The 25,529-nt window shown below is 41.1% G+C and overlaps 1 protein-coding gene across 1 annotated transcript in view; it reads left to right on the forward strand.

Moving 5' to 3' along the window:
• Nucleotides 1-25,529, forward strand: part of SLC24A2 (solute carrier family 24 (sodium/potassium/calcium exchanger), member 2) — a 276,790-nt gene that overhangs the window by 179,151 nt on the left and 72,110 nt on the right. Inside the window, exon 5 of the mRNA XM_011930355.1 lies at nucleotides 18,735-18,785. Coding sequence (XP_011785745.1) covers nucleotides 18,735-18,785 — 51 coding nt within the window. The remainder of the gene's footprint in view (nucleotides 1-18,734; nucleotides 18,786-25,529) is intronic.

Below are 25,529 nucleotides of genomic sequence, written 5' to 3' on the forward strand. Positions count from 1 at the left end.
AGGCATGTCCTTGCCCACAGGTCTCAATCATCTAAATGTTTCTGGTTTTTGTTTGGAAGAATTCAGTTTCTGGTAGGGCTTGTTTTCGTTTTTTCTGTTTGGAGAAGAGATTATGTTTTATTTTTGTGAGATAAGGGAAATTGAATCTAGGTTATCTCAGAGTTGGGCCATCAGTGATTTTCCAAAACACCTGGCCCTTGTGAGCTGTGCTACAATTAAACTGTGTGTTCCTGCTGTAGCAAGATGTGCCTTCTGAATCCGGGCACCTGCTTTCAAGGTGAAACCTCTCCCTGAAAGATGTGGGAGGCTCCAGTGGTGTGAATCTGAGAGATGCTGAGAGCCATAATCAGCTCTGGACTTGAGTGATTAGAAAATATGGAAAGCACTTCAATGGTTTAAAATTGCTCCATAGCAGGCGGCCAAGAAAACAGATTGCTCTGGTATTTTTCCCCCAAAATTCACAATCATTTTCCATTCCGAGAACAGCCAAAAAATTAACCCACGGCTCTCAGAAATAGTCATCTCTCTTTTAGTTTGCATCTAATCACTTGAATTCACATGTCCTTGTGCCAAACTGCCACCTTTTAACAACATAGAGCATGCTAGTTACATCACCAAGTTGATGGCATAAATGCTGCAGTCCGTAGCTTCCTTGTAGCCCTAAAGAACAGTTCATTCATGTCACTGATGTTCACCTGGCTGGGTAGTGCATTGGCACTACTGGCATCTGGTGTATGTTCAAAAGGGAAGTATTCAAATTCATTTGAAAACAGCATCTAGGACAGATGGCCTACGGAAACACATTCCCCTTTGTCTCATCTGTGCCACTCAGGTGTCATTGTCTTCCAAAATCCAGTGATTGAGCCCTTACCAAAAGCCTTCATTGGTGGTTGGTTCAGTCTGAGTCTGAGTCATAAGGGTCCAGGAGTGTTTGTGTTTCATTATCTGTTGATGTGCAATAAAGCACCCCAAGACTTAGTGGCTTATAACTGCCACCATCTTATTACTCATAATTTTGTGGATTAGGAATTTGATCAGGGATCACCTGGTTGAGTATTCTGTTCCATGTGGCATCATTGGAGGTCAGTTGGTGGTATTTAGCTGGTGGATGGGTAGGTTAGAAGGTCTGAAAGAACCTCACTCAAGCTTAACACCTATGAAGGAAGGCACAGTGGAAAGCTGGGCTCACTTGGGTCCCCTGATTCCCCCTGTGGTCTCAGGACCTTTCCATGTGGAAAGACTTGTTTTATATGGTAGTTAAGGGTTCCAAGAGCAAACCTTCCAGGAAGACCAAGCATAAGCTCTAAGGTTTCATATGACCTAGCCTGGGAAATCCCAGGATGTCACTTGTACTGCATTCAATCAGTCAGGCGGTCACTAAGGCCAGCCCAGACTCATGGGGGTGAAATTAGACTTCACCTCTCATTGGGAGGAATGCCAAAGAACATGGTGAAACCACCTTGGATCTAATTCAGTCTGTTTCAGGGACATACACTGCTTATTGGTTCCACTGTTCATTGTTCATTGATGTGCTCTGGATAGACCACACTGTGTAGGGGGGACAGAGTTGGCCTGCCTAGGTGAAGGATTAGTTCAAACATAGCTGAGCAGTGCCTTTGCAGGGACACAAAACTCTAAACAGGACATTGCTCATGAAAAGACGGAATCTGCTTAAGGCAGATGAAGGGTTGGAATAAATATTTTCTTTCCTTTATAAGAAAAACTTGGGGAACTAGGATTATTGGTCTTTGAGATCACGGGATGGCTATCTGAATTGACCTTTCTAATAAATTCAGTGTCCCATATTGATTTTAACATTTTCTCTAAACAAGCCTTTGTATTTTGCTCAGGGGTACATCTTCATGAACCTAAAACAAGGATGCTGGATGTTGCACTTTTGCAGTGAGAAGTATCTTCTCCTATCATTTGTCTCATAATGATATCACCAACCAACATTTGCAGAGTACTTACTATAGGCCAGGCACTATGCTGAGTGCTTTATATAAACCATCTCATTTAATCCTTCCATGAGCCCTACTCCATCATTCAGAGGACACTGACATGTAAAGAGGCTATGGCTCTATGCCCCACCAAGGCAAGGTGACAGAGGAAGTAAATGGCAGAGCCAGAATTTGAACCTATGTCTGTCTGACTCATAGTCTGTGTTTGTAGTTCTTCTGCTACTCTGCCTCCTTGTGTAACCCCATGTCCAACCCAGCATTCCTTGTTCTCCTGGTATAGACACCAGCTTAAATCACAAGAGCTCTGACCTATCCCTGGATCAGGGATGGATTTTATTATTATTATTATTATTATTATTATTATTACTACTACTACTACTGCTGCTGCTGCTGCTTACTACCACTACTACCACTTCTACTTAGGAAGACTTGAAGAACTTCATTTGCCAGAGAGAGTTTTTTAAAAGCTCTCTTTTCCTCTGGTTTGGGACAAGGAGAAGAAAATAGAATGCTGGGGATAAAGATGTTCAGGATTGACCTTTTTGGGGAAAGAGGAGCATAGAGAAAACATGGTGAACTCTTCCCTTCTCCTCCTTCATGTCCTCCTGGTCCTGTGCCTTGGTGGTTTTAGTTCAAAGACTTGAAAATTGTAAAACGTGTGATCTTGAACTGCTCCTAAAGCTTCTGCATCCCAGGCTGCCATCTCTAGACAGGAATGGGCAGATTGTGTCTAGCAGGCATATAGGCATATATCTTCTCCCAAAGACTTCAGAGAAGGGATTACCACAGTCTTTTCTGGTGATCAATCACAGTCACCACAAGGCAAATGACTATTAGAAATTCAGGGGTGAAAATTACCACCTTGACCACAGAGATAGCAAAGTTGTTAAAAATAGAGGGTCAACTGTATGGTAGTATTTTTACTGAACAGAGTATAGCATTATCACTATTGGCAATAGTAGCATCCACTTATTGAACATTTGTCTCATGTATCTCATCATCCCCACTTCATGGATAAATACCAAGGCCCAGAGCAGCTTGGTGACCTGCCCAGATGGATGTTATATCTCTACCCACATTCATCTGGTTCCAAAGCCATTCTCTCCATCTGCTGAGTAGTAGGAAACCAAACACAGAAGATCCCGTACATGACTCAAGATGAAAATTATTTTCTATCAGTTGTTTTTGTTTGTTTTTAGAAACAGGGTCTTGGTATGTTGCTCAGGCTAGACTTGAAGTCCTGGGCTCAAGTGATCCTCCCACCTCAGCCTCCTGAGTAGGTGGGACTACAGGCACATGCCACTATACCCAGCTTATTTCCTATCTTTGATAAAGAACTATGGGCTCTGAATCAGCAGAGAGGTAGTCTAGTACCGTATTTAATAAGAGTGAGGATTGACTGAAACTGGACCCCGCGGGTTCTATTCCCAGCTCTGTCCTTCACTAGTTGTGTGACCTTGGATGATTTGTTTACCCTCTCTGTGCCTCAACCGCCTCATTTGTAGAAAGAGAGTAAGAATACCTACCTCATAGGGTTGTTTTAAATAGTATATGAGCTAATATACACTGGGCATGTTGGCACACACCTGTAATCCCAGCTACTCTGGAGGCTAAGGCAGGAGGATTACTTGAGCCTAGGAGTTCAAGGGCAGCCTGAGCAACATAGCAAGACCCCTGTCTCTAAATTAAAAAAAAAAAAAAAAAAAAAACTAAAACAAATGAAGAGTCTATGAGCTAATATATGAAAAGCACTTACAACAAGGCCTGGCAGAGAATAAGTGCCAGTTAAATGCTAAATGTTATTAAGAAATGATAGAAAAGGACCTCAGGATAGAATCTTGCTTGCTCCAGTGAGTAATAGTGATAATAATAGTGTTTGGTTTTCACAGTTGAGCACTTATTAGGTACCAGGTACTATGCTTTGCAAACATTATCTCACTCAATTCTCTTAGCCCATGAGAGAGAATCTGTTATTCTCATTTTATAGATGAAGAAACTGAGACCCCACGTGGTTTTCTTACCTGCCTGAGGCCACAGTCCTAGGATAGTAGAGCCAGCTTTTTAATGCAGGTTGTCAGAGCCAGCGCTACTGCTTAATATTCTCTGTTCCTCCCACCTCTCATGAGCAGTTCCTCACAAGTGTCATGCTTCTCAGATGAGATCGATTTGGGGAAATCTACTTTCCCAGGACCACACTATATAACTCCATAGTAGAGCCCAGTTAGAGTCAAATGTGTTCACCTTCTTCTTCCCATCCCTAGTAACCTTTGTCCAGTCTTCTCAAGTTCTCAATTTATAGGGAAGAGATGGAAATTCCCCTTTTCCCTCTTTTTGAAGGGCTGTCTGCTGACCCACGAGTCCAATTTCTTTCACAGTGGTCCTGAATCTTTCCCCAGAAACGGCATGCCCCAAACTTGTCCACAGAAGAATCCTGGTTCCCCTAAAATGTAAGTCAAATCATGCCTCACCTCTGCCCACCTCTGCTTAAAACCATCTCACCAACAGCAAAAGCCCTAGAGCTTACAGAGACCCCAGACCCCCTGCAACTTCCCCCTCTACCTCTCTCCCCCTTTTCCCTCCCGCTACCTCTCTTCCTCTCATCCTCTCTTCTCTTCTGTCACCCCTCCTTCCCTCCTTCCCTCCTCTCTGCCCTCCTTTCCCCTCCTTTCCCCTCCTTCCCCTCTTTCCTTCCTCTCCCTCATCTCTCTCTGCTCATCTCTCACCTTCCTCCCCTCCTCCCCTGCTTTTCCCCCTCCTCTCCCCTCCTTCCCATCCCCTCATTTCTCTACCCTTCTCTCTTTTCTTTCACATGTCATTTCCCTTGTTCTGCTTCTCTGACTGCCTAGCAGCTCCTTCCAAATTGCAAGCACACTCCTGCCTCAGGGCCCTTACACATGTTCCCCCTTTTTCTAGATATCCAGTTGGCTCCTGGTCTCCCTCCTTCAAGTCAGCCTTCACATATCACCTGATCAGAGGCCTTACTCAAGCAACCTTTTGAAAATATTAGAAGCAAAACAATGAAAGTGAATCTGAGTTCTCTCCCTCACCCTGCTCTGCATTCTCCTTAACACTTGTCCCCATGAACGTGTTTATTTGTTGTATGCTGCCTGTCTCGGCCCTTATACCTCCAACAGAGCAGGACTCGGGGCAGGCTTGGCTCTATCCCCAGTGCCTGGCACAAGTGGGCCCCAATACATATTTGCTAAATGAATTGAATGAGTACTTGCCTTTATAATTTTTCTGCTAGGGAATATATGTCTCTAGCCATGTAGATTTTCTTAATCCATGCCCTGTCAAAGGGCTCTGTTGTTGTGACCAACAAAGTTCTGCTTACTTGATGGTTCTCTTGCAGCTATGAATAGTGATCACATCTGGTTTGGCGACCATTGTATAGTACCAGCACAGCAAGGATGTTATTACGTAGGTGCTTGGTCAATACTTGCTGTATAATGGAATATCTCCCTCTCTAGTCCTGGAGTCACTGCTGCAATGGAAAATGTTTGCTGTCTGCCTCACATATTCCTGATGAGTTCTCCCGTCTCCTTATTCCTCTCTTCCATCCAAATGCTTTGTTCTTCTCTCGTTTCCTTTCATTTTCTTCTCTTTGATATACTGTATAGTTCTTTCCTTTATTACATTCCCCAAGCCTAATTTTATATGTTCAGAGAATTACCATCGCAACAAGATGCTAAGATGTTTATTGTTTTAACCATTCATTCCTTTTGAAAAATCAAACACCTGTAAAATAACATCCACTTCTTAACTTAGTATTGAGTTTGAGAAGGAAATTGCAAAAAATGAAGGTTCTTATTCATTTTCTGTGGACTCTTGCACACTCTCCTACAATTATAGTAATTTCTCCTTCCTTGTGTAGATTCAAATTTTGATTTACATTTTTTCACTGTAACAAGTTATATTGCTAATACCAATATTTATCAAATTCGTGCACTAGACACCTTAAGAAACATAAAAGCATAAAACATAAAAATAGGAATAATACTTACCTAATGCACCTGTAATTGAACTAAAGCAAGCCGTGGACTGGTACCAGTTCATACCCCATCAGGAACTGTGCCACACAGCAGGAGGTGAGCAGCCAGTGGGCGAGCATGACCACCTGAGTTCTGCCTCCTGTCAGATCATAGGAGGCATTCAGTTCTCATAGGAGCACGAACTCTATGGTGAACTGTGCATATGAGGGATCTAGGTTGTGGCTCCTTGTGAGAAACTAATGCCTGATGATCTGAAGTAGAACAGTTTCATCCCAAAACCATCCCCACCACTCACCCCACACCCACCCGTGGAAAAATTGTCTTCCACAAAAACCAGTCCCTGGTGCCAAAAATGTTGGGGACTGCTGAACTAAAGGATTATTTAAACATGAAAGCAATGAAGACCCCACTCACAAATGCAACAAAACCATAAAATACCAAGGATTAACCCAAAAGAAATATTTAAGAACTTTATGGCAAAAATCATCACAATCATCATTTCTGAAGAACATAAAAGATCTAAATAAATGCTAATGTATTATAAAGATGTCAGCTCTCTCCAAATTAAACTCTATGTGCAACTCAATCCCAGTCCTAGTGTCCACTACTTTTGACAAAGAAGTACAAAAAAGATGTGCTCACCAGAGATCAAGAGGTATTATCAAGCAGCAGCTTTTAGATGTTCTGGCTGAAGTATTTAGGAGGAAGGTGAAGAAGCTGGATCAGAGGCCGCTGGGGTCTCCTCTGAGGTGGCTCTGGAGGGGCACACTGCCATAGGGTGTGAGCACCACTGCCCTGGCCAGATTCACTAACTGCTCTTGGTGAGGCACTAAGCAGGGCAGGAAAGGGGCTTGCTAGAGCATTTGAATCACCCAGTTGAAGGGATGTGGCCGGCATTCCTGAAGCAGCGAGAGCACACATTCATGTAAGTGGCCTCCTGGCATAGCAAGCGCCCTGGTGCGTGTACAACAGGCACAGCGCTGGACAAAGTGAGCACTGGCTGCAGGCAAGCAAGGTTTGCCAGACCCTCAGGAAATCCAGATCATTGTGTGAACCCTGAGGAGGGGCCTTTAGGGAAGTGTTCCTGGAGAAAGTGAGTTTTGAAAGCAGGTTCTTGAGGGAGGTGAGGAGCCTGGATGAGCAGAGGAACCGACTGGCTTATGGAAACCCCAAACTATGTATTGTTGTCCCAACCAAAACGTGGTTCCTTTGAAATGAGCAGGCATATGTTCCTTGCCCACTGAACTAACGCTCTAGCAGTCTCTCCTGTTGAGGGGTGCTAGGGAAGTGCGAGTGTCTATGCATGTGTGTGTGTGTGTGTGTGTGTGTGTGTGTGTGAGAGAGAGAGAGAGAGAGAGAGAGATTTCAGTGCAGGAAACTAGGGGCCTCAGAGATGGTGGAGAAGGAAAACAAGAAAGTGGAACTTGTAGTACCCACTCTGTGCCTCACAACCAAAAGTCATCTCATGTAATTCTCTCAGCAGTGGCTATGGGAAGTCACATGCATATTTTACCTCTGGGAGAACCACAGATTCAAGGGGTGGCATGACTTGCTCATACTCACCGAGCTCCCAAGTCTGACTTCTGAACCTGGACACTTCACTCACACAGGACTCTTATCTATGGCCACACATGCTCACACATTTCTCTGTTCTGTAAAGGCTTTCTAAGTCTTTAACACAGACACTTAATGTTAACTTGAAGTTGACACTAAGATTAAACTGTCACTTGCTTGCTGGGTTTGCTTTTTGTCTCACCAAATACCAGAGCTTATTTCTCTTTAGCTTCTATTTAAAAAAAAAAAAAAAGCTTCAGAATGAGCTTTTATAAATTTTTGTTTGGTCCCAAAAGAAAGTCATTTCATGACCCTTTATCTAAAAGTGGAGAAGGTAACTCAAAGGCAGTTTTGTAACCTTTCTATCTTAAAATTTAGATCAGCTTATATTACCAAGATGTTTGCATGCAGCCTCCTCTTGGTAAGTGAATAGGCAAATGAGTGAAAATCTTCACTTGCGAAAAATAAAATCCAATCTACTGGCTGTGGTTTACTAAGATGACAGTAGTATCAATCCCTAGATAGAGGAGGACAGGCCATTAATGCCTCTCATAGAGCAAACACAGGACAAGTTAAATAGCTCCTCTCTTTAGGGAATAGTGTAAAGTGTTATTCTCATATCTGAATGTGGAAAATGGTTGAAACTGAATCTCTCTTTGTGTTGTACACATTATAAATTGATATTACTTGAGCCATAAGGGAATGTGAATGGTCTTACTGAAATAAGTGCTTTTGAGTATGAGAAAAGTTCCCTCTCTCTTTCTTTCTCCAATGAAAATGTTGACTTTGAAGTAAAGGCCACAAGGTACGTGGCCAAAAACTTGATTTATTTTTATTTTTATTTATTTATTTATTTTTGAGACAGAATCTCACTCTATCACCTAGACTGGAATGCAGTGGCATGATCTTGGCTCACTGCCACCTCCACCTCCCAGGTTCAAGCGATTCTCCTGCCTCAGCCTCTTCAGGAGCTGTGATTACAGGCATACACCTCCACGTCTGGCTAATTGTTGTATTTTTAGTAGAGACGGGTTTCGCCATGTTGGCCAGGCTTTTCTCGAACTCCTGACCTCTGGTGATCCACCTGCCTCGGCCTCCCAGTGTGCTGGAATTGCAGCCGTGAGCCACTGCGCCCTGCCCAAAAAAAAAAAAAATTGATTTTGATGGCATTTGAGCACAAACATATCATGAAGAAGCAAAAAGACAATGAAGTATCCATAAAATTAGAGCTTCATCTTTGTCCTCTGGAACTTATGCTCAAAAGGGAACTCCTTCAGAAAGGAAGACTCAGAGTTCCCAGAGATAAAAAGCAGCTGTCACAGATGCGATTACATGAGGGACCAAAGGATGGGGGCAGTCACTGAAGGTGAAGAAGCACTTTCATTTACCAAAGACTTCCCATACAAAATGTATATTGTTATATAAACATCATCTGTGATATGAGGGCATCCAGAGGTGTTTTCTCCCAAATGGAAGGCGTTTACACTAAAGACACCTCTGAGTGTTTAATAAGTAGCAGGACCCTCACTTCACGGGATGAGGTTGAATGACTTGCATTCAGTGATGAGATGGCTTTCTCTGACACTAGGGAACACATTTTCTAGTTGGCTCTTCCATCTAGGATTTGCACTGGCCACAACACTCATGTGTACATGCTGATCATATTGTAAACTCAATCCTCAACTGGCTGTCAGGATCCATTTCTCTCCTGACCTCATATTATCAGATCCACCAAATCTTGCCTCTTTACCTCAGCCATTGAAGGAATCATCTCACCCACAACAAACTGTCCTTCACAGGTTGTCCCCGAGCTCAAATGAGGCTATGTTATACACATGTGTACATACACGTTTGTAAAGAGTCAAGCAGCATTGTTGCTTATATAGTTTACAGGTCTATATTAGACTTGTTTAGTGTGTGTGTGAGTGCGTGCATGTGTGTGTGTGTGTTCATATATTCATTCATTCATTCTCAAAACATATTGCCGTTGCAAGCTGACATGAGTGGTAACCCCACTGGGGATGTTCTCCTTTACAGACCCCCACTACAGACAAGACTCTGGGTGAACATTTAGCCAGTGCTTGCCCCAGACTAGTTGACTCCCTGAACACCAGTTTAAATGCTGTTGTTGAACCTGACCTTTAGATATGCAGTTGCAGTAACCTATGTGGCTACTTCTCTTTGACCTCCCAGATAGCAGCACTTAAGCCCAAAAAACCAATAGTGAATGTAGCTTTGTTTTTTACTCTAAGGCCCTGAGGCCATAACAACCAGTATTGGCAGGAATGAAATTCCATAGTAAATCAATCTCATTTTAGGAAATTATTTATGATTAAAATTCTCCTCTGCTATTTCTGGAAAAAATCTTTTATCCAGTTATTGATTTTTCTTTTTCATGCAGCACATTTCCATAGGTGATGCAGTAGGTCATGCAAGGTTTCCTATCTGGACCAGGTTATGACTATTTTCTTGAGCTGAGAGCTAAACCCCATCTTGTCAATACTAGTGAGAATTAGACCATAAAGAGCTGATTCCAGGAGCCCAAAGGTGACATCACATAATGTGCCCATTTAGAAAAACCCTCTACCCTGCTTGGGGTGTGCATGGTGACCTCTTCCCATCAGATTCTTGGGAGGAATAGCAGAGTTAGTCATTGAGCAGACACAGTGAGGAGCCAGCCACCTTGGTTTAAACCCCAGTTCTGCCTCTGACTAGCTGTGTGCCCTTGGGCAAGTTATTTAACTTCTCTGTAACTCAGTTTCCTCCTTTGTAAAATAGGAAAGATATTGGTATCTGTCGCAGGCTGTTTAGTGTATTCAATGGAATGCTATTTGTAGGGCACGTAGAACAGTGCTTGCCACATCATTAGTTCTCTATAGGCATTTGCCAAATAAGTTGCTATCAGTTGTTCATTTTTTCTTGCAGCCATCAACACTTTAGACAGCTTTCAGTGGTTCAATCATAAGACCTTGAATTATCTTTTCTATATTTTCTTTCCTCAAAAAGAAGCCTATTTATCATGTGCCATATCTTCAGGTCCTGGTATACCTATCTATAAGATATCGTGGGAACCGATTTTCTATTCATCAGCTTCTCATTAAGCAAAAGTTATCCCAAAGCTGTATAATTATAGCGTCTGTATTTACAGAGTTCTCCTATCCTTTGTACAATGAGAAGGAAATCATATGGCATGATACTTAACTCATTTCCTTCCAAAAGGCCAGATTTCATTTGGGTTCATAGCTATTGAGCAGACTTGAAAACAATTCTACCTGGGGTCCATAGGTGTTCAGCAGACTAAAAAAATTATCTTTCCAATATATTGATAGAAATCTACAAAAGCATTTACTCTATTAATTTTTCAATTCTGGTGAAACATTCTTAGGCCATCCTTTGGGAGTCACTTGGGGGTCAGAAGATAATGGCATGCCCTAGCTCCTCCTGCGTAACCAAATCTCTGGTTTACTGGCAGGCATTTGCTATTTAATCTAAGGTGCATAACTATTTGGGAAAGGTATCTTAATCTTCCACCCTTTCTTTGCATCCTGGATTTTAAACTGACTTATGTAATCCCACTTATACAGTCTAGTATTTAATAGGAGTAATGGTACATGGATTTATACTTACAACAGATGGAATTTAAAGGGTTCTATGAACATTCTACTTTAAATTTATTCCTGTAAATTATTCATAATTTGGGGTGATTGTTTCTATTGTGGTAAAGAACCAAATATTCAGGAAAATAATATGCCAGACAATACTGTAATATCATTGTAAGGATCGTTTTTACCTTGAATTACTGTCACATCAGTGGCATTAATTTTATGTCTTCCAGTCCTTTTCCCCTTAATTTCATTGTGTTCTCAAATTCTCTTGCCCTCTCATGTTTCTCTTATCTCTTGCCTTTTTCCCTTCTTGGATGGCTGGAGTTTATTTTTTTTTTTTTCATTTTACTAGTTTTCCTCTCCTCCCCTTGGATATTTTTCTAATATTGTTGGATGCTTTCATGCACCAGAGGGTAGAAACTTGGCTGTACTGACCCAATAGCTGGATATAAATTAGCACTGATTCTCTCTGCCTAGCAAAAACTGCTGAATCCAGCCAGGCCACAAGATGGGATCCAGGAGTATATCCAAGTTGTTCTTTAGCCAGCATGCAGCATCTATTCTGTGCACCAGTATTTTCCATCTCCATTTTTTAAAGACAGTGCCGCCATTTTGTCTTCTGTGTGCTGAGGACTCTCCTGATGGCTCTTTTGCATGGTGTAAGTCCTCCTACTTTACTGAAGCAATGAAGGGAATTGCAAGAGTCAAGACCACACCTATGGGGCTTCCTCCCCATAGAGACACTATAAGCCAGAATAATTGAAGCTGTGGAATTAGAACACTAAAATGGGAAGAATCATAAGTGTCAGTACCAAAGGCAACAAGAGTGAGGAAGATTAACAGAGCACTTTAAATAGATATTTAATTCAACTTAGCAGCATTTGTTGAACACATACGGAGTGCCCATTTACTCTGCTGGGTGCTGAAATTAACAAAATGAGTACAATGACTCTTTGCCCTAAAGGGCAGAAAACAAGTAGGTTAAGGTACATTTGATGAGATGAGCACAACAACAAAAGTGTATAGTTGGAACAGAGACACACAGGAGGAAAGTGATTTAACATTAGGGATGGGGGCATTTAGGAATGCTGCTTGGAGGAGGGAACCTCAACAGGGTTCTGAAAGATTCAGTAAATTAGGAGACATAGTAAATTCCAACACAAAATCACAGTATGTGCAGGATTGAGAGGTGTTGTATTTTCACTTTGTGTTTAAAATGATTACCTTAACGATGAGAAAGATAGGTGAAAGGTGCTGGGGGTAGACAGGTGGTAAGAAGGATGAGGGAAGAAGAGTGCAAGTAAGACCAATGCAGTAGTCTAGGCAAAGCCTCAGACTAAGGCCAGGGCAGTGGAAATGGAGCAGAAAAGGTGGAATTGAGTACATTTGGGGTGGAATTAAACTTTGCGACTGGTTGGATTGTGAGTGTGGCTTACAGAAGCATCAACATCACCTTAGTGCCCCCCTCTCTCCCCTCGCCCTGTGGACCTTAGTCACATGTAATATAACCAAGCTCCTGTTTCTATGAAAGAAACCAATGGGCCTATCTGTACATAGCACCTCATAAATCCTTTTTTAAGAAAAGTAGAGGAAGAAAATGGAATATTTTGCCACTTCTAAGGCTGGGTAATAAATGTGTTTGTAACCCCCAGCCCAGAATTGATAGGATTTGATGAGAAAGTACCTTTTGCTTGATTTTGTAAATATAATCTTTCAATTTATAGACATGCAAAAATGTACCCAAGATGATAGATGTCATTAATGAAAATGTTAGTTTCCTAACCCTCCTATCCACCTGCCCCCCAAAAAATTAAGAACATGTTTTAGAAATACTCTATTAGAAGAGCTCAAACAGATTATCTGAAATTAGAAATGAATTACAGCTGTTGCATCGATGGTTTCAGATATTCCATGTTCCTTGCTATTCAAATCATATTTTTTCACTATCTTTAACAATATTATTTTTCCTTTCAAACTACAGCTGAAAAAGGGACCAGAGAAAATGTTGAATATTCAGCTTGAACTCTGAATTGATGCATGTGGAGGCAATAATAGTGACAATAGTGACAACTAATATTTATTGAATATTTACCATGTGCCTGCCAGACACTGGGCTAAGCATTTTATACAGATTAACTTATTTATCTTCCACATCAATCCTATAAGATAAGAACTTCTATTATAACCATGTTACAAATAAGGACATTGAAGTTTAGACTAGCTAAAAGATTTACCCTAGACCACACGGGTAACTGATGGAGCTGGGTTCACACCCAGGATTGTTGGACCCCAGGAGCCACTCTTTTAACCACTGGACAATACCACTTTCCTGAACAGCTGAAGTCCCTTTTGAGCTTCCCTTTCAAAAACCAAAACCTAATGATCTTTATATTATCTCTTTCTCTGAGTTGTAATTCTTTAAATAATACCAATGTAACTGACATCAGGTCTCAATGTACCTGATGTTAGATTATACAAAAGAATATAAATGACATTCATAGACTTCCTTTCGCATGACATCATCTGTCATTATTTTTGTCATTCTCTTTTTACCTGTTTCTTCTCCAATATAAACTTGTAAAAAGGATGTTAGAAACAATGTTCAAATCCTAGGTGGTCACTTGTGACATATTATCTTAGTCTGAACAACTCATCATTTACTAGATTTTGGCCCAATCATAGAATGATGGGTTCTATACGTATGAGCTTGAGCACTTCCAATGTTCCAGGCATAGCACAAAGCTCCTTTCAACAACATATTGAGGGAGGTACTAGGATGAGCCCCATTTTACAGATGAGGAAACTAAGGTATTGAAAGGCTGTGTTACTACAAAGTCCCACTGGTAATAAAAAGCAAAGTCTGGATTAGATCCCATATCTATCGACTCCAAAATTTCCACTGTGCTACAAGATCTCCTTGTTCTGCATTATAATGATAAGGTCTCTTGATACCAAAGTTCACTCTGATTTTTGAAGATCAGAAGAGTACTATGTATGGAGCTTCCTGACTAGTTTGAAGGAAAACCAACTGATGCACTAAAGTCATAATAATACCTACAATATAGTTAGTGAATATTATCTGTCAGTTACAGGTTAAGCACCTGTAATTCTCACCACTATTCTAGAATACAACTAGTATTTTTCTCATTTATGTAAGGGTGAGAACTAAGTCTCAAAAGACATTAGGTAACTTGCCCAAGGTCTCATGGCTAACAAGTGTCAGACCCAGTTGTCAAGTCAAGGTCTGTAAGTCTCCAAACTATGCACGTACCCCTCATGCTTTATCATCACTTATCTCCTGGACTTTGTGAAAAAGGAAAAAAATATTCTAGTGAAGTGTCAGCGTTTAAAATTATCTTAAGATTGTTATTCAGATTTTTAATTACACAGTAAAAATGTGTCTGGAGTTGGTTCTTTCCAGTGGGTTCGTGGTCTCTCTGACTTCAAGAATGGAGCCACAGACCTTTCTGGTGAGTGTTACAGCTCTTAAAGATGGCATGGGCCCAAAGAGTGAACAGCAGCAAGATTTATTGTAAAAAGCTAAAGGACAAAGCTTCCACAGTGTGGAAGGGGACCCAAGTGGGTTGCTGCTGCTGGCTGGGTTGGTCAGCTTTTATTCCTTTATTTGTCCCCTCCCATGTTCCGTTTCTGTCCTATCAGAATGCCCTTTTTTCAATCCTCCCTGCCATTGGCTACTTTTAGGATCCTATTGATTGGTACATTTTACAGAGCGCTGATTGGTGCATTTTTACAGAACACTGATTGGTGCATTTTACAATCCCCTTGCTAGCTACAGAGCACTGATTGGTGTGTTATACAGTGCTAGCTACAGAGTGCTGATTGGTGCATTTTACAATCTTCTTGCTAGACAGAAAAGTTCTCCAAGTTCCCACTCGACCCAGGAAGTCCAGCTGGCTTCACCTCTCAAAAAGATACTTGTAAAAGGCAGATTGTTTTGGGTTGATTCTCTTGTCTAGGTTGCTTATTGTTTTTCTTTAAAAATCCTTTTCAGAAACCTGTATATTCTATCCTACACTCTCCCCCTCCCCAGCACACCTCAAAAGGACAGCAGCAGAACAGCACATTTAGGTCCTATTTTTCTTGCTTGATCATTCAGAGGATGTAAAATAAGGTGAAATATGGCCTGAATCAGCTCGTCACAGGACAGAAATCGGTAACCACTGATATTGCTAAGCAACACCACAGAGAAGCAAGGCTGAAAATGAGGTGGCAAATTTATAAGAAGTTGCAGAATCTGGGGACTCGCTTGGGCATTTCATTATGAACCATCTGCATGATCCACAGTAATGACCACGCATTATTGTTCACTGTTCGAGGATGATAATTCCTACATAATTATATTGGCATCTCCCTCTGTGATGGTAACCTACCTTTCAGAACTTTCACCATATTTTCCATAATCGAGATCTGTCCCTGTGAGATAATTGGGAATTGTTACATCTAATGGGCAACTTTCATTCCTCCCCAAAGTAAAATTTAAAACAAAACAAAAAAAGTCACTGTTCTGGCTAGTGTGATACAGAGCTAGAGGGGCAGTAATATACATAAGGGAAGAGATTTGTCATGGGATCATCACAGCTCAGTGACATGGGCTCCACCACGGTGACATGAAAGCAAGTGTGATTCTCCTGATGGGTAGCATTTACAATCGGATTACAGGCTCATCTCAAACACCGACCACCGGGTTCTGGAATGTCTTCTCCATCTGTATGGCTTCTTAGAGAAATGTTACAGAGAAGAGGCACCAGGTGGTACCTAGAATGACATTCACAGGTGATGTATGGCTCTTCCAATTCTGGCTGCCTCTTGCTTCACTGATACAGCGAACAGTGCTAGATGATGTTAAATAATAGGCTCTTTAACTCCCTTACTTCTTTCCTCCTATCCCCCAAAAAACTAACCTTAGATTAGCCTCGTTTGAATCCTAATCCAGTTGTGTTCAGAGTGCCTTGGTTATTCATTATGGGGAGTGTGCTGGTTGCAAGCCACGTTCCTATGCAGGTGAGTGCCTCCTGGGTCCTCTCAGCAAGACTAGGTCTTGCCACAGGCTATCAATAGACAGTGGCCAAGGCTACTTTCCAGGAGGCATCATGGGCTACTGGACCCCAGCCAGGTGCATGATGAGCTCTGGTGTATGCATGCATGCTGTTTGTCCTGGTCGCATGTCATTTCTCTTTCTGCACCTCCTGAGTCCCTGCTTCAGGTAGGAGGGCCTTGTGTCTCCTGGAGATGCTGCCCTATCCTCCTTAGGATGCTGTTGCTGAGTTCACCATCTCACCATCCTGTTGCTGTTAGTGCTAAAGACCGTATTCTAGCAGGCTGGTTTCCATCTCCATTCTTTTCTGACTCTTCTTCAGTAAACTGTAAACATGGTTCTCTTTGTTTGGGCAGATACCATTCCCTTCTGCTGCTTCCTCACTGTGCCTTGAGTTGCCACATCACTTGCTGTTATTCAGCTTTTCGCTACTCTTCTTCCTTCTCTTCCACCATCATTAGCCTCATTTTTGTTATGTTCTGCCTAGTTCTTGTCCTTCAGTCCCATTCATCATCCAAGGAAGCAGCTAAGAAGCGATGTAGACATTGCCACGTTGTCGAGAATGTGTGAGCTTTGTCCGATATGAACAGTTCCGATTCCAACTGTGTACAAATAAAATGATAATTAAACAATATGAATGTATTTATTTATACGTGATTCTGTAAGAGAAGAGGTGAGGAATAATATCATCTGCCACAAGTAGATGTTTGACAGTTGGGATTGATACGTGAAAATAAGTGTGTGCATACAGAGGTTTGCGTCCACAAAAACAGATCCGTAAAGATGCAATGATGTATTGTCACTGTGTAGAATATAGTTTAAATCCAACTTTGCAAACACAGAGCCACCCACATTCTGTTTGCTGAGCAAATGGCAGAGAATGCCAGCTGCTTATTCCACTGCTTACCTCAGGGAAGGAAGAGAGGTCACAAAACAATTAGTTGGCTGATATGATTTGTTAATCTACTCCAAGACTACTCACACATGCAAACACATATATGTGAAGCCACTATGAACATATGTTTTATATTTATGTGTTTTATATTTATGAAGGTATTTAGGTCGTTTAAGAATTCCAAACTTGTACAATGTCAGATATATAATACTGTTCTTAAAATACCAAAATATATATATATACACACACATATATACACACATATATATACACACATTTTTTTTCACTGATGGAAATCCCCAGAAGTCATGAAAAAAAATTTCTTTTTATTTACACAAAATTCAGTTTCTTTTTGAAGCACCTGCATCTTTTGTAATGTATCCAAGAAAAGCCAGAATAGGCAGCTCTTGGTAGAAACATAAACATGTGATTTTTCTCCCTAAGATATAATTTTGTACTGGTGTATTAAAACAATTTTAGATAGAAATCTAGGCACACAAAAAAATATGCAAATGATGTATCATATAACTATGAAATACAGGAATATTTATTATTGCATTTTAAGCTAGATCCTTCATCTTGCACACAAAACCCATCAATTTTAAGTTGATTCATATGAGGATTCCCAGCAGCTGGCCCAGTTAATGGGCCATGGGAGCATTCTGCAGAATCACAGGAATATCTCTTGAGTCTAATTAATGTCTTGAAGTTTATTGGGAGAGTGGTGTTATGACCAGAAATTATATTTTTAACCTGCTCACAAAATTGCTTAAAACAATCTAGAATTTTCAGACAAACAAGGATAAAAGTTGCTATTTTAAAACTGAAGTAAGAAAACAGAAATGGTGTATCCCCACTCCTTCTCTCCCCTCAACTGCAGCTGCCACTCCCACCAGCTCACTCAAAACAGCTCGCATTCTGCCAGGGGTTTCCATTACAGGGGAGTCCACTGATGATCTGTACACAGAGGAGGAGCTGCTGGTCCTTGCCCTGCCTCCTGCTGTTTACACAGCAGCCGCCAATGCCTTAGTCCTGGAGCTGTGGCTGCCCTGTCACCTATCTGAGCTGGTGGTCTTCCCTGGGAACATGCCTCCTTTTTCCTCCCAGAGCACTCTGTGTTGTCTGTCTAAAATCTAAGAAGAGAAAGGGAAGTTTAGAACGTGGTTTTTCATGTTAGATTTTCGTAGGTAGCCTTCCTTTTTCTCTAGGAAATGGTTCCATTGGAGAAAAGCTGTGAAATGAACTTCTTGAACTGCTGTTCTGTGGCAAGGAATCACAGTGCCTGCAAACTTCCTTGAGCCTGGACGTTGTCCTTGTTCAGTCCCTTTCTCTTGGAGTGTCACCTGTATGAAAATTATAGGGTTACAATAGACCTGGGGTGAAGTTATCTTTGCCAAGTACTCTGTTTCATTGGATGTTAAGATAACTGTGCCCTATTCTATAATGCAGGGCACACTCTACCCCCAGTAGCATAATATATTTAAAGTGATTTCTGAAAATGGGCCGTGAAAGCTGTCTGCCACATGGCCCATGTTTGCACATCTCCATATAGTTACGATTGCAAAATTTGACAGTATAACTCTGAATCTGATTAATTAAAAATGTGTAAAAACAAAGTTCTTGCATTATAGCTCGTTCCTTATCTTTGTGTCTTTTACTGTGATGTTGTAGAACTTGGATCATATGGAAAACTAAAATATTATGACACAATGACTGAAGAAGGTAAGAATGATTTTAGAATTGTATGCATTGGCTTTTTTTCATTTATGGTGTCTGTTGCTTGCCCATTTTTTATTCTTTTTTTTTTTTCCTCTTTGCATGACTTCAGTGACATTGTGTGACTTACTATTCTTTCTGCATTTTTGTCTAGTTTTTGCCATTGTGTTTATTTGGAATTGGAGACGTGCAATACCATGGGTAATCATGTTGTTCCATTCAAACAATTCAAACCATCATAATTATGTAACACACTCAGAGAAATGGTGTCAGTAATGTAAACACAAATACCCACTGTGCCAGTACCTTTCCCCTACATGCTCACAAAACATATAGAAACATTCACGCAAGAATTTTCTAATGTGTCCTTTATTTCAGAGGGGGATGTATGTTCTGGTGATTTTCTGATTTATGCAAAGGAATGAAAGATCTGAAGTAACTTTTATACCCAGAACCAGCTAGACACCTGATTCTGATGCAGAGGACTGTAGGCTCATGCCCTAGGTCCCTGCAGTCCCTATTGTATCACATAAGAGCTATACTCTGAGAGGCCGGGTCCACCATTCCAGCCAGTAGCATTGTCTACATGAGGGTTCCCACTCCATTAGGACAGGCATATCATTTCCACCATTTTCTCTGAGTAGAGATTTATTTAAAGTGTATTTATTAATGAATTCCAGGCACTATCCCAGAACATAGCCTTGTCCCAGGAAGAATCTCATTTCTGATGTAGGTTCGCCATGGAACAGCAATGTGAAGATTTTGAATTCTTGTAAAGGGAGCTGTCCTATTGCCTTAACCCCTATATCATCCCATACATGCTGTGACTTTTTAATAATATATAATATTTGTAAGTTATGAAAAACATTTAAGGTTTTTACATGACTTTTACATGGATACTGACAAGAAACTGAAAGGTACCCTCGTAGAGGAATCAGCTCGTTTTATTCTTCAGCATGAGAGAGATACTCCCAAATGTGTTGCATATCTTGCTTTCAGCTTCTAATATTTCTAAGCTGCCTTAGCTTGCCAAAGATCTCCTAGTTGCTTTGCATGCAAGAAGTGAAACATCTGACAACCCTGGGTAAGAGGAAGCCCCTTCCCAGCCCCTCTCCACTCTGACTTTTCACAACACATAGGCCCTTCTCTATTGCTAACCCTGTGCTTTAAATTAACTGCTATGATATTTTCTAAAGCAGCAGGCCACTACTAGGATCTCAGACTGGGCCCTACCAGCAGCTTGGGGAAATGCAGACCCATGGGCAGCAAGAGGTCCAATGGCAGAACCCTATGTGTAGGAATAAGTACCTGCTACCAAGGGGATAGAAGGAGCTATTTATAACTTTAAGGAAGTCTCCTGTCCCAGCTGTTATTTTATTCTTGGCTTAGGAAGGGGAGTCCGTTAGCATCTGCCTGACCTGTCAAGCCTTTTACTTTCTCTCTTTCCTCCATCCTGTCCATTACCTTCTATCATGAATGTCCTACCTCCTACGTACCTTCTGTTTCCCTGCCATCCCCTTCTCCTTTCCTTCCTATTCTCACATCCATCTGAGCAAATGTTGTCCAAGTGTTCCCTTTCTTTCCTCCCTACACCAGACAATTCAAGATAAGATGAAGATGCAAAATTCTACTTCCAATCTGATTCTATCACTTGATAACAACTGGGCTTTGGAAGCAGGAAAACCCAGTCAAAATCATGTCTGAAATGAGAACCATGACTGGTTCTGAGCAAAACTGTCAAATTGTGTTTGGGGGCCCTCCCTGGGTCACCCTTAACATACTTTATCCTTCTCTTGATTTTCCCATCCCTTCACACATATCCCTTTGTGTCCCATTCTTAGTTGAAAATTTATCCCCATTACAGTGATAGGTAATAACCGCAAAGGCAGCATTTTAAAAGTGTGTTATATGAAATTCTGGTTTCATATGATGTCACTAGGAATTTTGCAACAACAAGGAAAAAAAAAGAAAAAGAAAAAGCAAACAGGCAAGATTGATTCCATAAATAAGCAGGAGAGCTTCTGAGTTAAGTTAAATAGGTCTCTTTATCGTGTGACTTCTCAAGAGTTTTCAGTATGCTGCTGTGTACTGCAGCATATAATAAATTGCAAAGAGGGACGAGTAGACAGTGTTTCCCAGACTTTCTGATATGGAGCTTCTTGTGGAACCTTGGTGGAAATGCTGGTTAAAGTTAATCCTTCACCTAGAACAGGAACCTCTGAAAGATTTTTAAATCTTCTAAATATATAGCAATCCCTTTCAAGCACTAGAAAAAGAATATTTTGGAATAGCAGCTCTCCATCTAGCCACCTAAAGTCATATCCTTTGACAGCTACCTCAGTGACAAGCCAAGTCTGGCTTAAACCTAATTCTGGTACTCCATCTAAAAGTCTCAAAGCCAGCTCAGTAACCTCAGATCTGGTAGAAGCCAGGCATGGCCTCTTCAAACTCTCAAGGGCCTCTCCCCTCCCACTGGAAAATAAGAATAACATATGTGATTTATGTCCCTTTCATGTTGTACAATTTAAGGAAGTAGAATAAAGACGAAGATGTTTGGGGCAGTAACTGTGGCCTAGCTAGCCTTTGAGAAATACCCCCTCCATTTACGCATTTGCTCAATTTTAGAATTGCGACTAGCTTTTGAGCAGGGCTTTGTTGTGATTGCTCATGTGACAAGTCATTATTTATAACTGTTTCCAGGGAATTCTCTGGATGTTGTGTGAGGTCAGTGACTTACGGTGAAGCCTGGGTCGTTTTTTTTTATTGTTGTTGTTTTCCCTAAGTGGACCAAATGGAAAGATGCATTATATATGCTACCCTGTATCCAAAAAAGAAAGATGATTTCTAAATGTAGAGAATTTTGGTACATATATTCAGCTTATTATTTTTAAGCACCTATTATATACAAATTATTCTGCTAGGTGCTTTGGGGAAACAAGAGTAAAGGGCAGGCGATTTTAAAAACAGTTAAAATTAATCCATGATTTAAGATTTCTACTGTGGTAAACGTTTGGATTTGTAACTAAAAGGGAATAGTTTTCATCATTTTAAAGGTCTATTTCACTTATGTAATAGCACATTAGGAACTATCTAATGTACTATTTGCTATATTTAACCATATTAATAAAGACTTTGGATTAAAAAATAACACACGCAATCACTGAGACACCAGGAAGAAAGTGGTAAGTACCACAGGTGTTCAGAAGATGACAGACTACAGGGGAGGAAAGTTTGCTTTCCATGGAAGTTGGGCGGGTGAGGTGTGGGAGGAGATTTTGTGGAGAAGGTGATCTTTGAACTGAGCCCTAAAGAATTAGTAAATAAGAGGTAAATCAGGAAAGGAGGATGACCTACTAGGCTAAGAAAGGGGTGAAGGGATGGGCGCACACCAACGTTCACTGGGTGCCTCCCACTTGCTGGGTGCAGTGCTGTGGGCTTATATGTATTCTATATCATCTTTCCTCATAATGATCACAAAAGGTAGATTTTATTGAAGAGGAGAAAAACAAGGCTCAAAGAGTTATTATATTAGATGAGGAAACTAAGACTCAGAGAAGCAAACTAATTTGTTCTGGGACTCAGAAGTGGTAAGTGGTGATGCAGACCCTGAACTCAGCACTGTGTCCCGCCAAAGCCCCGCCCTTTGGGCTTCACTGCAGCTTATGCAAGATGGGGAGTGGAACAGGGGCAGATGGAACTGGCTACAGCGTAGGGAGTGGGAAGAAAGCCTTGATGGAGACCATAGACTAAGAATGGGGGCATCATGATGTGAACAACAATGAGCTATTGAAGAAAACATTTCTTCCTACATGAGCACGTTGCCTTGAAAAGATTATTTTAATAAAACAATATATTTACTCTCACATGCAAGACAAAATCATGATGTTTGAAAACTTTCTCCTTGTCCTCCAAGCCCTTTCCCCCTCCCCTCTCTCCCTCAGCACTAAGGCATTCTAGAACCTCACTGGAGCAGCTCCCAGGGCCACACCCAACCTCCTCACCCACCCCAAGCCAATCTGAATTTTATCCACCTATTTATTTATTCTTTCATCAATACCCGGTATGCACCAGGTGCTGGACTGGGGGCAGAGCGGAGGAGATTAAAAACAGTTCTCCTAAAGAATTCATGACCTTGTGGGAGACACAGGCATGAGATGAGTAGACCCTAGGTGCTGGAAGAGCCAAGTGGAAGGCATCTTTCTTAGCCTTGGGAAATGCTGGCAGGCAGAATTCATAAAGCCCACAGCACTGCGCCTGGCCGGTGATGTCTCCACTGCCATGTTCATGTGTCCCAAGATGACAACCTGTCTTACCTGCCACCTGTACTAATACATTCACTTAGTAATAACTGAGCACCTCTGAATGAGAGACATTTTTCTAGGAATGATAAATGAGTGAGCTTTACTCCTCTCAGGGACTTTGCCTCTGTAACAAGATGTTTCTGGGGACAAAAATGTCTTTTGGTAACTTCAGCTCTCCCTACACAGGCAGCAGTCACCTTATCTTCTCATACAGTGATACTGCATAATTTTGGAAGAGCAATCTCCAACTTTTAAAGCTAATAATGCATAGCTTGTTTCTCATCTGCAGATACCCAAATTTCATACCATTCTCATTCTGGAAAATTCTCAATAAATTGAACTTGGCTTTTTTCCTAAAATTACTCTGAATAATAATATAGATGCTAGTTCAAACGTAGGCAAGTTTGTGTGATGGGACAGATGGATTCAAAGGAGAAAAGACCTTTCCACCAATGGCAGTATATAGAATTAGTAATTTTTGCTCTACAAAGGTAAATGTTTCACAGAGACATGTAGGTAGATAGGTGGGTGGGTAGGTAGGTAGCTGGGTAGACAGATATCCCAACTAATATCTTGCAATGAAGCAATATGTGGGGAAAGTTGTCTCCACTGTATTGTCCTAAACTGTCTGCCATTTAACCAAAGACATTTCCAGAAAAATAATTTCACCACTATTTAAAAAGTCAATCCTTGTTCATTTGTATAAGGGAGAAAATGGTAGAAAAGTTGTGATATCAAGGGAAAAAATTATAACAACCTTTTCCATAATTAAATTAAGCCTACTGTTTCATGGCAACCAACTGCCCCTTTACCAAGCTGAAAATCTAATAATGTCTTATGTGAATCATGGGGTCCTAAATTAGGCATGTGGCTGTTTTGAAACCCCCATTATTTCAAAGAAATAAAAGTATATTAAGGTCACATCGTCCAGCCGATCATTTGATGTTCTTAGTTGCACGAAATAGTCTAATTCTTTTCAAAGAACAATTAAGTTTTGGAATACCATTCAGCAATGTTTTTCATTGCCCAGGATATATCCACTAAATAATGTTATTTTAAAATAAGTCCTTCTTGTTATCTGTGACCTTCATAGGACATTTTAATCCTTGCATGAATGGATGAGACTGTGTCATACACACTGATATATCAGGCAAAATAGCTTTCGCTATATATAGCAGAAAATCCAAATTAACAGTGACTTAAATAAGGCAAAAGTTTATTTTTCTCTCAAGTATAAGAATTCTAGTAGCAGACAATACATGGCAGCTCTAGCAGCTCCACAATGATTCAAGACCCAGGCTCCTTCCATCCTTCTGCTCCACCACGCTAGTGTATGATTTGTAACCTCAAGGGCACCTCGTGGTCCAAGATAGTGGCTCTGGAGCTCCAGCCATCACATCTGTATTCCTGGAAGGAGGAAAGGTCAAAGTGATTTTCTCTAGATATTTTGTCTTCTTTTTAAGGCACTTTCCCTGAAGACCCTCTGAGTAAAATTTGTTCAAAACTCAGTCATATGACTACCTAGTTTCAAGGCAATTTGGAAATGTAGTTTGTTAAACTGGGTGAATTGCTGTCCCCCATAATTTAGGCATTATGTCATTAGGAAATGAAAATGGAATAGATATTGGATAGGCAACTTGCAGTCTCTCCTCAACAGGGAAATCTCACTTTCATGTAACTGTGTGTTGGTGGAGAAGACTGAGAATAGAGCAAGCTATAGGAGGGAGCTTGAGAGCTCATGTTAAATTTAGGATGCCTATGAGACATCCAAATGGAGATGTTGAGAAAATGGTGGGTGTAGGAGTATGGAGCATGAGATAGAGGTCAGGCAGAGCTGTAGATGTAAATTTGGGAGTCATAAAATGTACGTGTTATTTAAAGCTACAGAACTGGACTATAATACCTAGCTAATTGATAGAGAAGAGAAGGTCAAGAATTGAGCCCTGGGAACTCCAAAGTCTAGAGTCTGGGAAGAAAGGGGAGACCCAGCAAAGGACACTAAGGTGGGAAGAAAACCAGGATAGAATGGTGTCTCTGGAGCTGAGTGAAGATCATGTTAAAGGAGGGCAGTGAAAGGGTGAGAGCATCAATGAATTGACCAGTAAGATCAAAGAATCATTGTAGTAGAAAGAGAAAAAAGAGTGATGGACAGAAAGTGGGGTGCTTCAAATTGGGGGTTTTTTGATTTGCCAAAAACTTAAATCAGGGTTTTGGAAGTGGTGCAGTTATTGCTAGTGATGAGATGTAGGCTTGCCACAGGAGTGGGTGAATGAGGACGAAGGGAGCTGGGAGTGAGTAGGTGAAGGCACTAAGGTAAGGAGCCAGGTGTTGCAGGGCTCACCTAAAAAAGTCATCACAGATGGGGGGTGGGGGGACAGAAGTAAGGACAGAAAGGAAAATAATGAGCTAGGTTCTACAGTCTTCAGGAATGAATGGAGGGAAACCAGGA

This window comes from Colobus angolensis, unplaced genomic scaffold (genome assembly GCF_000951035.1).
Source record: "Colobus angolensis palliatus isolate OR3802 unplaced genomic scaffold, Cang.pa_1.0 Scaffold86, whole genome shotgun sequence".
Lineage (NCBI taxonomy): Eukaryota > Metazoa > Chordata > Mammalia > Primates > Cercopithecidae > Colobus > Colobus angolensis.